The following is a 17,782-nucleotide window of genomic DNA, read 5'->3' as shown; positions in this document are numbered from 1 at the left end:
CAGCCAATTTGGTTATCATTAAGGCACTCAAAACTGTGTTTTTCTATTATAAACATGAACGGTTCAAGTTTGACAGAATTATGTTCATCCATTGGTTTAATCAAGTTTGAGTGCCTTAATGATAACCAAATTGGCTGAAATTTTGCAGAGATGATCTATACATTAGTATCTAAAGACTAGACGGTGGAGATGTGAAAATTTGATTGAAAAGTGAGTAGTATAAAGTGGAAATCCGCACCGTAAGAATAAATGCTGACATCCGCACCTGATCCGCGCGGATCAGGTATCGAGAACATGCCTCTAACAGTTACTCAACATATACAAGAAATAAGGAGTAGCAAACTTGTAGAAAAGGGCAAATCTATGCCGCAAATCAATTGATTTATTTCATAAAACATAAGCTCCCTCACAACTATTACAATACCCATATTTATATAGGTTACAATACTTGGAGAACATGTAGCTTAAATCTTAAAGGAAAGGTAATTAAACGTAAATCCTAATATATAAAATAAGTCCCTAAAACTATCTCAATAACAAAATATCAAAGATCACGAATATATAATTAAATATTACCTTATATGCTCCTACATCAGACTCCCTTGGTTGGAAAGAATTCGTCCTCGAATTTGAACCATTGATTGTAGAAAATCCAGACAAAATCTTCCACTGCTTCAAATCTTCTTTTGACAGATTCGCTTGCAATTGAATTCTTCCTTTCCAAATAAATAGATATTTGGAATAAATGCTTGATCCTGATCCAATAAATTTTCTCTTTAACTTCAATCTCGCAATCCCAAAATTTCTTTCACCATCATTGATTTGATTGACAATATTAACTACGACTTTAGGAATCTGCATAATAAAGACATTATCTCCAAGAAAATCAACAAAATAATGGTCAGTATCCTTCTTCAATGCCTTGATCGCTCCTTTATTGGTGTCTTCATCTTCTTCCACACCACAATTGTCACAACAAGCCTCACAAAAACAATCATTATAAATCGGTGGCTTACTAAAATCCACAACACCTTCTTTTTTTCTTTTTCTGAATTATTACTGACTGAAAAGATAAAGATAGAATTAGAACCTTCATAGTCGAAACTAACAGGCTCTCCAGTTTCACCCGACTCACACAGCGGAGCACAACGATGAAATGGGCCAACGCATATCTCCTCGTCGGAACCGTCACCATCTTGGTTGAAAGTTTCGATGCAATCAATACGTTGATGATAGGTGGTAACGTCTCTCTCCCCGTTGGAACTCTTACGACCCCGTCGTTGAGCTTCAATGCGATCGATACGTACCACAAGTTGCTGAAGCATCTTTTTGATTTCAGCCATGTCGTTGTTGACGTCACGACCCTCCATTCTGAAACCTCCACCTCTTCGCCCGACCTGAGACATGGAATCCACCAAGCTCTTGCCAGAGCTCTGATACCAACTGATGCGGATCAGGTATCGAGAACAGGTCTCTAACAGTCACTCAACAAATACCAGAAATAAGGAGTAGCAAACTCATAGAAAAGGGCAAATCCATGCCGCAAATCAACTGATTTAATTCATAAAACATAAGCTCCCTCACAACTATTACAATACCCATATTTATATAGGTTACAATACTTCGAGAACAAGTAGCTTAAAGCTAAAAGGAAAGGTAATTAAACATAAATCTTACTAATTATAAAATAAGTCCCTAAAATTATCTCAATAACAAAATATCAAAGATCACGAATATATAATTAAATATTGCCTTGTATGCTCCTGCATCACTCCATTTGGCATGCAGCACCCTGAACCGATCCACAACTTGTTTCTTTATCTTTACAAGGTCACCCCTGAAGAGGAATGGAAATTTGGCACTTTTCGAACCATGGTTAAGAGGTTCATTTCCTAGCTATCTTCTTCAAGGCAGCGACGTTAAGCAAGTACCGATGATCCTTGCTGAGTTGCTGCCTAGCTTCTCTCTTAACAAGGCCCTTCAAAAGCTGTTCTGTTATAACGGATTTTGAAGTATCTGGGTATCTTTTTGTCTAGCTTTTCAACAATTCAATATCACTCCTTTGTTTGCAGCAGACCAACTCACAAGGAACCACACAAGGCTTCTCCAGGCTATAATATAACCCTTAAAGAATGCATCTCATTGGCACTGCTAAACAATAGTCGAACAAGTAACCAACTAACCTCGCAGTTTGTTTGCTTTCATTTCTCAGTGTATAATCATTACCAATTATATCTCATTCTCACAAAGAGAAAAAATAATAACCAATTAAATTATGTTTGGAATTTCATTTCTATATTGAAAAGTGGAAACCAGATTTCTCTAGTCCAATCAATCCTCACTATACAGACAACCAATTAACTTGTGATCTGTATATATAATCTTTTATCAAGCTAAGTTTCAGTATACTCTACAAGTTTATCATCTCTCATATCTAGTATATCTGCATATGAGATATGAGATGTACAAGCTGAGAAAGTTGCAATTCGGATTTTAAAATCATACTGCTTCTTTCCCTTGTTGTCTCATTTTCTGTAAAGTCAAGAGCGAAGCTTAAGAAGTAAGCTACTGATCCATGTAAAACGAAACAAAAACCCAAAAACTCAAGGAATATAATCTAGCAGCTTACCAGCAAAACCAATTAAAGTCTTGCTTGAGGCTGAGGCTTCCACCAGTCAAAAAGGCTTGGATGGAAGTGAACTACACAGCAAGCTCCACAAATGCAAAGCCGTTAAAAAAATCCAGAAATGGATTAAAGCCGTCCACTACAAGTTTCTTCAGCTACGCTTGCAGCTCAAACCATGCTTCTTCTTTTTTATTTTCGGCAGAATTGTGGTAGCCTGCATGCATGTACGTGCATGTTATATTGACAAGCTCTTCAAAGAGCCTGCTGTCCCTAGTTTCCGAGCGCTGTTAACAGAACAAAACTCAGCTAGCCAAGTGTATGATCAAGGCTATTGCTGAGCTCTGTACCGGAAAGCAAGCATTCTCAATCTGCAGCTACTGATTGAGAATAGTGAGTCATAAGGAGTAACTAGTGCTGCAGATGATATGTGGGATTTATTGCCTCCCCCAAGATGCATGGTATCGATAAAAGAGCTGAGTTTATAGCTTGCTTCAGGAGAAGTTGGCCTGTTGTCATCTGTTGTAAAATGGAAGATCAGCTTGAATAAATGCACTAGTTTCTGTATAGGATATAGCACCATAGAGATAGCATTACTACATCCTCTAGGTTAAATAAAAACATAAAAATATTAAAAACTGAGAAAAGGAAAAGATTCAGGTATTTTATAAAAGATGATTACATGTACATACTAGCATATTATCAAGTGTTGACGAATACAAGTACTTGTGGATGAACCACAGAGTGTATTTCTGCTCCTCCTGCAGCAGCCTCCCTCATGCCGCTTGCCTATGACTGCAGACAATCAGTCTTATTAACCACCCCACTTGATCACTGCAGTGGAATACATGTGGTCAACTTTTCAAGAACACATATACAAATAAAACTAGCCATATGCCGATTAGTTGATGCAACTACCATTGTGCTAATTCCACAATGAATAAAAATATTAGCAGAACCAACAATTAAAAGCTTCAAACCGCTCTGGTCTCAGAAAATTTACGTCTGAATGCTTAGCATTCTTGTTGGAACTCTGAAGTGGGCGGGGCACAGTAGGTGAATATCCATTCTGTTGATATACTAGGTGAACCACTATTATACAACGCTTGTTCGGCCAGTAGTCAATGAGTTTGGACAGTGGAAATGGAAGAGATTGGGTTGTGCATATTGCTCTTGATTTATGGCTCAATGACAATGGGGGCATGATTGTGTAATTAACACAAAAAGATACTTGCAGTGCAGACCAAAAGCACTAGATAATGGGAGTGCAGACTAAAGAAGAATACTAATTGTGGGAGAGTTCACTTCAGGTCATAACTCTATTACCAGTAATCACTGCAAGAGCAAAGCCCCTGATTAAAGAAGTGGAACCTGTTGTTGTCTCGAACAATAATTTCCCTCTCATATATTCTTGACACTAATTTGGCAAAAGAGTGACAATCAGAACACATTCTCAGATTCTTCACAACACGAATTGGCACTCCTTGCCCTGTACCTATAAGCCCAAAAGCGATGGCCACTTTCTCACCATGTTGACTGAGCAGGTACTCTTTCTCCTTCTCATCAACATCAAGCAGGACATTGTCCAAATCAGGAATGTGACCAGCATCTCTGAGTCTGCTGTTTAATTCTTGCAACATTAATTCAATGTGGCTCTTCTCTAGGTGTTTATCAGTATCACCACCCCCGGATGTAAACTCATGGATCACTCCATTAACTACAATGGAACTGCATCCGGGTACCTTTTGAATTCCTCTCTCTTTCAATTCTAACCTCACTTTTGCAACATCAGCCCATTTCCCAGCTGAGGCATATATGTTTGACAGAAGCACCTGACTACCAGTTCTTTGAGGGTTCAACTTTGATATTTGTTCAGCCGCATATGCTGCCATCTCGACGTTTTTGTGGGTTCGACACGCAGCCAAGAGAGTACCCCAAATGACATCATTGGGTTCAATAGGCATGCACTTTATCAGATTAGCAGCTTCTTCCAAGAGCCCAGCTCGGCCTAGCAGGTCGACCATGCACCCGTAATGAACGATATTAGGGGTAATGCCATGGACCGACTGCATTGACACGAAAATGTTCCGCCCTTGTTCCAAAAGACCAGCATGGCTGCATGCTGTCAGTATTGCCACAAAGACTACTTCATCCAGTTTCACCCTTTGCTTAAGCATGTGATCGAAAAGCTCTAGAGCTCGTTCCCCATTTCCTTCCATCGCCATTGCTCCAATGGCTGCAGTCCAAGCAGAAACATCTCTTCTGGCCATGGTATTGAACACCTTTATTGCACTTTGAGGATCTCCACATTTAGCGAACATGTCAACTAAGGCTGTCCCCAGCCGCGTATCACAGTTGATATCGTTTTTTTCGATATAAGCATGAGTCCACTTTGCAAGATCAAGAGCTCCTAAATATCCGCAGGCAGATGCAACTTCCACCATGGTCACTCTATCCCCTTTTATTCCCTCAGCCTGCATCACCCGGAATAGTTCAATTGCTTCCTCAAACTTGCTCTCTTGGACAAGAGCTCCAATCATAGTGTTCCAAGAGACAAGATCACTCTTTGGCATCTCATTGAACATTTTCCAAGCTGACGTCACATCACCACTTCTTATGAAACCAGAAATCAACGAGTTGCGTGATACTACAGTCTTATTTGACATATTGTCAAAAACTTTGCAGGCAGTCTCTTGTTGGCCGCACTTCATGTACATGTCAATCATGGCATTACAAATAGTATCCCAACCTTCTAGTCCATTCCTCAAAACATAACCATGACAACACTTTCCAGAAAGAGAATCACTTAGTTGCCCGCAAGCTGAGATCGCAGATAATATGGTAACCCTGTCAGGTCTTGGGCCCTGTCGCAGCATTTCACCCAACACAGAAACCGCTTCACCAGGCAGTCCCTGGCGCACATAATTTGACAAAACTGTATTGTAAAGAACCAAGTTCTTATCCACACATTCGTCAAAAAGCCGCTTTGCAGTACCAGTATCCCCACATTTCATATACATGTCAACAAGTGAATTCACCATAAGCATGTTACTCTTCATCCCAGACTCCCCAATATAATCACACACTCTCTCACTCAACCCCACATCCTTCAACTTTGCACAAGCCGAAATGACACACACCATCGTCACCGAATTCGGCTCAATCCCATTACCCACCATCTGGAAAAACAAAGAAACAGCCTCCTTGGGCATACTCCTCCTCCCATAACCACAAATCAAACTAGTCCACGACACGGTGTTTCTGTCACGCATTTCATCAAACACCTTCCGGGCATAACCCATCTCCCCACATTCCGCATAGAAATGAATCAAAGAGTTCCCAACAAACACATCACCCTCCAAACCCATCTTCACAATCGACCCATGGAGCTGAACCCCTTCACAAAACGCCACAACCTTCGAGCATGCGCTCAACGCAAACGGAAACGTGAACTTATCCGGCGAAACTCCCTGAACCACCATCTGAACGTAGAGCCCAATGGCTTCGTCACCAAGCCCAGCACTAGAGTAGCCTCTTATCAGAGAGTTGTACATGAACAACACACCCCTTGTTTCTTGTTGTTCAAGAAACAAGTCGAGGGCTTTTCGGGCATAGTCCAAGCTTTGGAGGGTGCCTATTTCGGCGCAGGTGATTATGAGCTTGGTGACAGTGGAGGGTCTGTGACTGTGGCCTTTCTTGGTGATTTGACAGTGAAGTTGCTTCACTTGGTTTATGGTTTTGCAGTTTTTGAGTGACTCGGTTGGGGAAGGGTTGATGGGTTTGGATTCGTTTTGGTTAGAGGGAGCTATGAAACTTGGGGTGGCTGAGATGACCAGAGGATGAGGATGGAGCATTGCAGCCATGGTTAGATGGTTCTGCTGGCCTATCTGCGGTTGCAACCGGATTTCAACTAACTTCAGTGCATTGCTTCTCTTTGTTTTTTAAGAGAACTGAAATCGGGTGTGTTTGTTACGGTCGTGGCTTCTAAAAAAAGTTGGTTTTCACTTATTCAGAATAAATAGCTGATAAGATAAGCAAAGCAGCTACGTGACCCATGTGGGTTTGGTCTAGTGGTAAAGCATGATAGGCCTGCTTGTTGGGCGAATGTTACAGAGATACTCCTGGTAATAAGAAAACTAAAAACTAAAAAGTGCTTTGAGAATGTACAATGACCCATTTGAACATGAGAAACCCTTCTCTCTATTTACTTCCCATTCATGGCTTATGAAATTCAATCCATATAAGTAGCATTTCTCAAGTACTCGTAATTTCTCCGGTTATTTTACACTTTATTATGTACACCGTAATTTTCCAATATGTATGTGACCTAACACTTGTCTCAGGCTTCCAGCGATAAGAATGAAAGATTAACAAAATCTATTAAGTGATAACTAGCAACCAAATAGAATGATCACTAGTTCATAAATATGGTGTCAAATTGACAGTCAGCATATCAAATTACACAACAAGTAATCTTATTACAAAAGCCTCCAAACTTGAAGTACAGCCATCCAGCCATTGGCTATAACTTACACCAACAACAAAAACCAAAAACTAAACTTAAACTTGAGCCTCTTTCTTAACCTCTCCAGTTCCTTGACCATCTTTCAATGTTCCAATTGAGTTAGAATGTATCAATATGTGTATCTCCACTTACACCTATCCATTGAAGAATCACAATTTGTCGGGCAACTTAATTATGACATAGAACTCAATGTTGGAGCATCATCGCGCTGTGCTAGAAACGGCGGCAGCCCTCCCATTTACGCTATAAAATACCCCCAACACCTTCCTCCTTTCCCTACCAAAGGCTTAAACTCTGTTAACACAGCCTGACCGAAAAAAACATTCATCTGAGGATAACATGGCAAGGATAACAGGGTCATTGTCAGCAATATTCAAACCCTCAGTTATCAACCAATACACTCAACAAACGAAAATAAGTTATGAACCAATAAATTCATCTCATTAGCTATACACAATGAATGAAGGAACGCTAAAAAAGAGGTACCAATGTCTCAGAGACATTTCATCAAACAGGTGGTGAGCAAGATTTCAGTTTGTCATATTGGGAAGGATCAAACAGAAAGGAACCAAAACAAAACCCCAAAAATCACATAACACAAAATAGCTAGAATAAAAAAAGAGAATAGTTCATTTGCGATCAACAAGATTGAAACCTACAAGAACCAACGTAAACAATCACAAAATGGGACAAAACCAACAAGATTCCGAAAGGTAACTCGGAACGAGATTACCTCCAAAATTGAACAAAACTGAGTATAGTTGAAAAAAAACCAACAAAATTACCTCCAGACTTTGAATCGGGGTCGATTGTTTGGGCGGTGCCTGTAAGAATGATCCGGAGCGATAGAGAGAGAGAGTTGCATCTCTTTCGTATGTGAATAGCAATTAGTAAATTAATCAGGGAATGGGGTAGGAAACGGTATTATGAAAGATTCATTAATGAACAGTAATCACCGCTACAGTGATAGAAGCGTTTCTGGCTTTTAAAAGCTGGTCCTCCCCGATCATAAAGTCTATACAAATTGACCATATTAGGAGTCAACATCAAAAGGATTTGATGATGGTTGCATGTTTTATTGGATCGATATATACATTATGTATTCCATTTGCATACACAAAATGATCTCGTAGAAGCCACCATAGATGATGACTAGGGCACTAGTTAAGCGTACCAACCGGCCTATATCTGCTTGAGGTTATGCAATATTACATGCAACTTTACTTATTCGTTTTTAGACCCACTGCTAGCCAATCATTCACTGCGTACCAGTTAGTAACTAGACATGAGTTTGAGATTTACGCATACTTGGTTACGCAACATATGTGTCTATTGCGCCCCTACAACGCATCAAAAATGGGTCGCATCAAAAATGGGTCCTCATAAACGAATATGTATATATATGTTGGATACGGACCTCCAACAATTATCCCATATCTGGAACCCTTACAGGCAATCTCACCGCCCGATTTATGGATTGTTACTTTGATGAGATAGTCTTCCCATCGTTAGGGGGAGATAAGAAAAATGATTTTCTATAAGAACAGTAGGAATTGTCGTGGTTGTGATTGTCCCCACTTTGTCTTATCTTGATCCCCACATAATCGATATCTAGAACGTAACAGTCTCGATGCTTGATGTGTTTAAAGATATTGCTATGTGACGAGGTCAAACATATAAGCTGCAAATGCCTGCAAGGTTAAAAGTCCCTAATAAAGGGCACATTGCCGCAAATAGAGGCGACGCAACCATACTTAGTGGAGGTGTGGTTGGGGCCATGGGTCCCTAAAGGAAGAGGGGGAGGCCACTTGGTTCGATCGAAACTTGTCTAAAGGAATTGGGAAAGTAAGGTACAACCTTATCAAAGTAAAGAATCTCTCTGATAAGATTGTCTCTGATTATAGTTATGTCCATGAATCAATACTGGAGGACGCTCCGATGTTTAAAATGATTTTACAGATAAAATCTCAATGGATTACGAGAGTACATACACATTGATGATTCACACTGTTGCTCAAGGAATCATAGAGCACAAAAGTATCGAACCACGCTTTGTTGAAGAATGTCAACAAAGAGCATATTAGCCTACATAAAAGTGCAATCCAGGAAGAGCAAGAATCTAGAAAAATAGACAGGTATTTGGTTTGGTAGTGCTAACAATACCAAGTGTAAAGCCTATAGGACATAAATAAGTATTTGCCAAAAAACGTAATGACAAGAATGAAGCCCTAAAGACAAGGCTCGCCTTGTGGCGCCAAGGTTTCTCGCAACGCTCTGGATCAACTACAAGGAGACATATTCTACCATATTGGAAATGCAGGTCATAGATGTGCTTAGTACATATCTCCATTGGGATCTTGATTGGGAGATATTTATGAAAGTGTCCGACGGCCTTACACTATCCAACTTAAGTGACTCTGAACCACGGAGTGCATTTACAAATAGAATTGAAACGCACACTTTATAAAGTGACTACTTGGTTGGGAAGGGATATAAAATGATGAACTATTCCTCTGCGTACTCATAAGTGAAAGGAGCTCCTGATTTGCAATTATAGATATCTAAGTTGATGATGGAACATGGCAGGTACTCTTGATGAAATAAGAGAAACCGCGAGCTACATGAAATTCGAATTGAAATGAATAATTAATCTTGGGAAATTCGGTTAACAACGAGTTTGTGGAATATTAATCCTCCAGTCTGCATATGTCCAAAAGATTCTCAAGCGATTTACATGGACGAAGTACATGTCGTTAGCAATCCCAATTATCAGTCGATGTTTGGATGTAAAGAAAGATCCATTTCGTCCAAATTAAGGAAGATGATGAATAAGAGTTGAGAATTGAAATTCTTACTCTAAAGTGCAATAAGCACAATATTGTATTTAACCCGATGAACTCGACCGAATATTACATTCTCAAAGAACTTGTAGCTAGACTTACCTCAGCGCCAACGAAGTGTCATTGAAAGGTAAAAGAATGTATCATGATACCTAAATGAACCATTTGACTTGGGCTCATCCCAAGGGTGGAGGCGGGATTATATTGTCACATCTCAGTTCTTAAGTTAATTTGAGGGTATTTACTTTTGTGTTACTTTAATCTTTTACTGTTTTGGGTAATCGTTTACTGTTAAAGAACCCTAGAGTTGACTTTTTGTGGGAAAATTATTTTGGGAAAATTTCTTTAAGGAAGTCATAGAGGATGTTAATACGAATCCGTGGACATGTTATACGTTAAAATCGGAGTTCGTATGTAAAAGTTATGGTGTAAAATGTAAAGTTACTATTTTTGGCTTATGAGATGATCTTGAAAATTATTTGAGTTTGAAGCATTAATTAATGTTTGGTCATGATGTATGGATTGGAGCTCGGATTATTAATTTGGTATTTGAGTTTGGATAGTTTTATAAATTCCAGATTTTATTATGTTTGTTTTAATTGTGGACTTTGAGATTTATAAGAGATTTCCAAAAATGGGATTTTCGGTAGTCCGCTAATTATAATTTTTGTATTTATTTGTAGAATATCGATCTTGACCATGAGAATATTTTAGCAAGTATTTTGGATTGAGATCGTTAATGAATTATGGATTTTGAGTTGGGTAATTGTTTTGGTATTTGAATTATGATATTCTTTTGATCTCTGGATTTGAGATTTCTTTAAGGTTTTGAGTGTTGTCTAATTTTTGAAATATGTTATTGATATGAGTTATTTATTCTCTTGTTAAGCAATTTAGCGTGTGGGATATGTCATTAAATTTTACTAAATTATTTTCTCTTGGAATTTTTCCAGTACGGTTGGGAATTGTACTTATACTTGATTTATGAGTTTTGGGAAAAATCATATAAATTTATATTTCCCTTCTTATGCCATACTTGTTGGATTATTTATGATATTCATGCTAGCATGTTGTTCCGTCTTTTGAGGCAATGTGACTTCCACGCTTTAAGTGGGGTTACTTAAGCTCTTTCCGCCTTCGGGTGATGTGATGTAGTCGATGACATCACGCAAGCTATGCACCCTCTCTGTTATCATAACGTGAAGGTGTAAGGAGTATGGGAGTACTTTTTCCTGGGGGGCACCCGAGCCTGGGAGGCTCACTTGTATGGCTATAGCTGCTTCTTATTTAATATTTATTATCTTTTATTGTCTTGACTAGCGGGGCTAGTCCATCTTTTCGATATTTCATTTTACAAAGGTCTTTATGTACCTTTAATGTTGTTTTTGACTAGCCATTTTGGTACTTTCTTTTACGAAGGTTATTATTTATCTTTGTCATTATTTTGACTAGCGGGCTAATTCGTTTTCTTGGGATTTTCTTTATGAATGTTTTATCAACACTTGCATGCAACGGATTTCTTGATTATTGGAAAATGGGAAAGTAATTAAGTTTGGTTAGTTATTTTGCGATCAGTTACTTGATTATTTTTCGTTCACTCACTCTAACGTTTTTAAATTACTTTCCCCTGGGCCCTTTGGTTTTAAATGCCTAGTTTGCAGGCTAAGCTTAATTGAGGTAAAACGTACATGGAGTCGAGGCATAGTCAGAGGCTGCTTCCGCTTATTCTTTATTCATTGTTTTTCTTTCATTATAGATCTGCTCTGATAGCCATTTGAGATAGTTATTAGTTGATTAAGGCTTGTTTTATTTTGGGGGATGTGATAAACTGGGGGAGCAGGATGGCTCCAAGAGTTGAGGATGGATGATTTATAATAGAAGTGTTTATCTAGAATTTTTCAAGTAAGGGTTGTCTATTTTCAAGGCAGATTATGCCGAATTTTCGGTAAATGCTCCTTGAAGGTGGACCTGACAGGATTTACTTCGAGTTTCAAGGTGAAATTTGGGGTGGGTCCTGTCATATATAATAAGGGGGCCGAGTTACAAAGTAAAAGTATATAATAATTGAAAATTGAATAAATGTATATGAATACAATATATAAAGGTAATTAATTTTTGTATATTGGACATCTAACATCATAGTTACTTAATATATGGATAAATAAGCTCATCAATTACAATGTTTTAAATTATAGAATGAGAAAAAAACATTCATTATTGAATTGATTATGAGTAGAGTGTATATGACAAGAGTTGATTAAAGGTAGAAGAAATAATTAAATTATTAAACTTATTAACAACAAATGATTGGTGTTTATGGTTTAATAGGAAAAGAAATTGGGGGGGGGGGGAAGATGAGCGTGGATCTAAATCTGGGCCATTCTACCCGTTACACAGCAATACACATAGTTTGAATAATTCACTGTATTATACATATACAGTCTTCTCTTTGTTTAAGGTTTATGAAAAGATAGCACACTTATATCACATTTGCAAATGTGTTAACAATGCAAAGAAATAATGCAGACGATAAAAACTACTGTTGTTTTATACCACTGAGCATGACTATAATTCAACTGAATTCAGTTTCATCAAATTAAGTGAGAAAAACTTGCACGACCATGATGAAGTTAACGGCCATACTTTAATGGATAGTCTCAATTAGATATAATAAATAAGGATGACAGTCGCGCCATATTGCTAATGAAGACTAACACTTGGTCTGCATAGTTAACTTGCTATTTTAGCGAGCAAAGAGACTAGTGCTATGCCTTTGAGTAGGGGTCATCATGGGCCGGGCTAGGGCCGGCCCTACCCTAAAATTTAGGGCTTAGGGTAGGGTCGGGTAGGGTCGGGTAGGACTTTGTCAAAGTCAACAAAATTTAGGACCGGGTAGGGTAGGGCCGAGGCTTGAATATGCAGGCCCTTACCCGCCCTAGCGGCCCATTTCGTTAGGGTTAAAATGGTCGGGTAGGGCCGGCCCTTTAAATAGGGCTAAATAGGGCCGAGATGGGCTCTAGTTCATTTTTTTCTTTTCTTTTTCTTACAATTAATTCAATCCTCAATGATTATATTACTTATAATACACCCTATTTTGTAGTAATATTTAACATACATGCATATAAATTATACTTAACTTAAGACATCTATATATAAATATTAATCTAAGAGGTTATACTCATATATCTCATTAACTATCTCTTTAAAATCTAAATCATCAAAATACAATCATTATTCAACTAAGCAAAATAAAACAAAAGACTAGAAAATCAATTACAACTAAAGAAGATTAATTGTATTATATCTAAAAAATAAGAGACGTATTAAAACAATAGAAAAAATAAGAAACTTTTAGGGCCTAAAGGGCAGGCTTTTAGGGCCGGGCCGAGCTTGGCCCTAAAGGGCTTAATAGGGTAGGGCCGTAGGGTAGGGCCGGGTTTCATTTGCTTGACCCTTGCCCTACCCTATTTGAGAAGGGCTAGGGCCGGCCTGCCCTAATGGAGGGCCGGGTAGGCTTCGGCCCTAGAGGGTAGGGCAGGTTTTAGGGCGGGCTAAGGCCGAAAGGACAAATGATGAGGCCTACCTTTGAGTTGGGACTGAGGCGATGCTTATGGAAATCGCATAGGGTCATTGTCATAACCTAATTATCAATTTTGAGCAACTGGGATTGAGGTGATAATCTGTAAAAAAGAAAGTTGATTGAACAAACTGTAGATAGGTTTGGGGGGGGGGGGGGGGGGGGGGGGGTTTAGGGGAGATTAGGAAGCTTTTACTTCTAATTATATCTAACCTCTTGATTTCTAATGCAAAATACCCAAGTTTAAAAATTTACAGGGGTGCCATGAATGTAGCTCCGTCTATGGCTCATCTTATCCCTATAGAAAGACAAAAGGGAATGCAGATGGATCTGCAATCCTGGCCTCTACATCAAAACCTCAAATGATGCCACTATTATGGTATGACGTGAGCGTGATGCAAAGCGTAGTAGCCCTATATGAACTCTTAAATCCATAAAAATTCATATAGGGTGTATGGATGTGTGTAAATACATACTTATATACTAGAGCCTAGGAGGATCAATATCGTAAAGTATTGGAGACTAGCGGGGCTAGTCGCGTATTTCAGAATTTGCCAATTTTCTAAGTTATGAATTTTATTAATTATCGTAGGTTTCCTGAAGAGATTAGTTGGGAAAACATAAAGTTTTATTTAATTGTTCGATCCTTTTAACTTTATTTTGTCCACTCACTCTAACGTTTTTAAATGCTTCTCCCCTGAGCCATTCGGTTTTAAATGTTCAGTTTACAGGTTAGCGTAGTTGAGGTTGGGTGTACATAGAGTGAGGCATAGTCCGTCATATAGCTTCCGCTTATATATATATATATATATATATTTATCTTCCCGTCACTGTTAGAATTGCTCTGAACCTATGAATTGTTGGTTATGAGATTTTTATTAGATTAGTAAATAAATTGGGAGGTGTTGTGAATTTGGGGAGCACGAAGGCTCCAAGAGTTTTTTAAGGTTCGAGTTGGAATTTTTAGAAGTGTTTACAGGTGTTTTTAGGAAGGGTTGTCCAGTTTTAAGGGAGGTTATGCCGAATTTTCTGTAGAATTTTCTGTAGAATTTCTTTTGAAGGTGGTCCCCGCAAGGTTTACTTCGGATTTCAGGGTGAAATTCGAGGTGGGTCCTGATATTGTAGCTAGACTTACCTCAGCGTCAACGCAGTGTCATTGAAAGGTAAAAGAACGTATCATGATACCTAAATGAACCATTTGACTTGGGCTCATCCTATCCCTATAGAAAGACGAAAGGGAATGCAGATGGAACTGCAATCCCCTACATATATCAAAACCTCAAACGATGCTAATGTCAGATATCTATAATCAATAGGTCGTTCCCGAACTGGTTATGTAATCATCATTGGGAACACAACGATATATTTTGAGAAACATCAGACTTTCTTCAAGATTAGAGTGAATCAAGTAGGGTCCGAGGAGAATAGGATAGATTTGTTTCTCAAAATCACAACCTATGGCTATATCTAAAAACCATGTGAGAAACATAGGAATGCAAAGACGTTCCTAGCTTCCTTGATTAATGTAAGGATCAAGCGGAGTGTAGATTTCAAAGGGAGTCTAACACACATACACTATTATAGGTGTGTTGTGCTCTTTTTCCCTTTGACCAGATTTATTTTGTCCCTCTGGGTTTTGTTACTTGGCAAAGTTTTTAATGAGGCAACATCACATGCACCGTTTTAACTTTGACTTGGCACAAGGGAGAGTGTTGAAGGAATAATACCTTAAGTTTTCCTTCGTCAAAGTAATTGATGAGAATAAATTAAAAAGTTATTGATTAACGGAAGTAACGATTCAATTAGTTATATCAGCCATTATGTACGTTGTTATTACAATTAAATATCACCATTATGTGCATGTAATTACTGTTGTAATCCACCTCTATATAAAATGGATTTTTAATGAAATGAGTAGACTATTCCGATTCTATTTTTAAGAGAGTCAAATATTTTCAAGGAGTGAAAAATCAATAAGTTCGCTGATATTTCGGCGAAATTTTCGTTTTTCTCATGTCACGATATACTTTTCACCCTCCAATGATTTTTCGTCTGATATTTTCGATATTTCCCAATATCTTGCCTAAATATTCGAAATCTCTTGATAACATCGCCATGTCATCAAGGTGATTGATTTTTGGTCCCACAAAAAATCAACTCAAAAACCCCAGAAATTGGGTCCAACGAGTTTCGAACCTCACTTGGCTAATTTGTACCCGAACGACTTAGCCAACAGTGCTAAGCATGCACATGATATTTGTATGCTTCTTTATAATATATATTATCTTCGTATCTGAAAACTTTGGTGGAAATTAATAACCGACTTACTATTCTCAATTTTTTCCTACACTTTCCATATGCAATGCATGTATCGTGTGTGTGTGTATATATATATATATATAGCCCTTCTCAGCTGCGGACGTCCGCACCAAAGTTTTAATTATATGTGATGTTGAAATTGTTGAGTTATTATTTTGGGAGTTACTCATACTGACTTTTTAGCTTACCGGGTTTCTTGTTTACAACCCGGTGCACCAATTCATGGTGTAGGGGTTAGACCTACAGGTGATGATCAGCAGGGTAGAGGCAGAGGCAGAGGCATAGTAGCTGGGTTTTAAATGATATACATTTTATTGTATATTATTCAGTTTGTTTTTAAGCGCATGTGAGCGTTTTTATTTTCCTAGACTTTTGAAGTTAATGTAATTAAAGAGATGTAATGTATAACTCAGTGATGAGTTTTGTTGATATTTATATTTCCAGCTTTTGGGTTTAGTTTGGGATTGTTGAGCAGATATTGGAGTCTTATTTTTGAGTTATATCATGCCCAAATTTTTGAAAATTATCGTTTGAAAATTGGGGTGTGACAGAATTATCCTGGAGATAACAAAATCCCCAGATTATTTTATGGAACCGAAGATATAAAAGAGATAATGGTTCTTCAAAACAAAGAACCTAATGAAGAAGAATATAACAATATTGTGGAAATTCTGGATTATTGGAAAACGATCTATAAAGATCCGGAAGCAACAATGGATGAAAGAAATTATATTCTACATCAAATAAGATTAACCTGTTTAGAATATGAAGATTTGCTTTCTTATTTTAATTATGATATTAATATGTTATCTGATGATGAATCAACGTCTTCAAAATCTAATGAAGATGACAATGAAATAAATGCTTTACGTGATAGTGAAACAGATCTAGAAGAAAATACTTCTGATCTACCAAAGAAAAGAAAAGCAAACGAAGACCTTCCTGAGTTTTCCAATCAAGAAGCTTTTGAAGAATACTTGAAAACAACTCAAGATGAAGATAAAAAATTCATAAATACAACAGAACATGCATCATCTTCTGGAATAAAAACTGAACCAAAAACTGAACCAGATAATCCTAGTCCCTCCTACACAAGGAGAGATGATATGAATAAACATATGGTAGCCCAACATGGGACATATTTAGACTTAAGTCATATACCATTTAAGGATCAAGAAAAAACAGTAGACGATTGGGCACAATCAATGTCCATTTTGATAACTAATTATAAAAATGTTTGGACTAAAGAGAGATTTTTAGACTATATTGCAGCAACATTGCAAGGAGACACTTTGCAATGGTTAAAACAATGGGAAAATTCACCAGAAAGGACATTACAAAAATTATCTTTATTAACAAATTTTAAAGATTTTAATAATATACTTAAAAACTTTGCACAAATAATAAAAAAATATTTGTGTGGAGCAACAGATGAAAAAATCATCCATAAAGATATTGAATATATATTGTCAAAAATAGAACTATGCAATATATGTCAGTTTGAAGAATATTCTCAGTTGTATAAAAAATACTACTTCAAAATAAAACCAGAGTCAAGCCTACACTGGTTAAATCAATTTTTTCATAAACTCCCAAACCCATGGGATGAATTAGCTATAAAAGGTTATCCTAATTTTATAACTAAAATTAATAAACATGATAATCTAGGGTTCAGAATAAATTTTGTATTAAGACTTATCACTGAAAGATGTGTGGAAGTCAGAGCTAAAAACAGGTAAAAAACCAAATCAGTAATGATTCCAGAGAAAGAAAATGTTGTGACAAAATACTTAGAGAAAATTAGAAAATTGGTTGTAATCCCCAACCAAGATCTTCTAAAAAAAGAAGATATAAATGGAAGCCATTTAAAAAGAAAAATTTCAAAAAGAAAAATATAT

The 17,782-nt window shown here is 37.5% G+C and overlaps 1 protein-coding gene across 1 annotated transcript; it reads right to left on the bottom strand.

Moving 5' to 3' along the window:
• Window positions 1–2,812: 2,812 nt before the first annotated feature.
• Window positions 2,813–6,477, bottom strand: LOC101307775 (pentatricopeptide repeat-containing protein At3g22690-like). The gene is made up of 2 exons (XM_004296638.1): window positions 3,316–6,477; window positions 2,813–3,142 (listed from the first exon to the last, which is right to left on the bottom strand). The coding sequence occupies exon 1, from the start codon at window positions 6,475–6,477 to the stop codon at window positions 3,946–3,948; it is 2,532 nt and encodes an 843-aa protein (XP_004296686.1). The 3' UTR covers window positions 2,813–3,142; window positions 3,316–3,945.
• Between the last annotated feature and the right edge of the window lie 11,305 nt (window positions 6,478–17,782).

Source organism: Fragaria vesca, linkage group LG4 (genome assembly GCF_000184155.1).
Source record: "Fragaria vesca subsp. vesca linkage group LG4, FraVesHawaii_1.0, whole genome shotgun sequence".
Lineage (NCBI taxonomy): Eukaryota > Viridiplantae > Streptophyta > Magnoliopsida > Rosales > Rosaceae > Fragaria > Fragaria vesca.
Note: the sequence above shows the minus strand (reverse complement) of the source record. Positions and strands in the feature narration are given on the sequence as shown.

What these genes read in the sequence shown, in the direction of transcription:
- LOC101307775 (XM_004296638.1), bottom strand. Translation starts at nt 6,477, where the DNA reads ATGCTCCATCCTCATCCTCTGGTCATCTCAGCCACCCCAAGTTTCATA.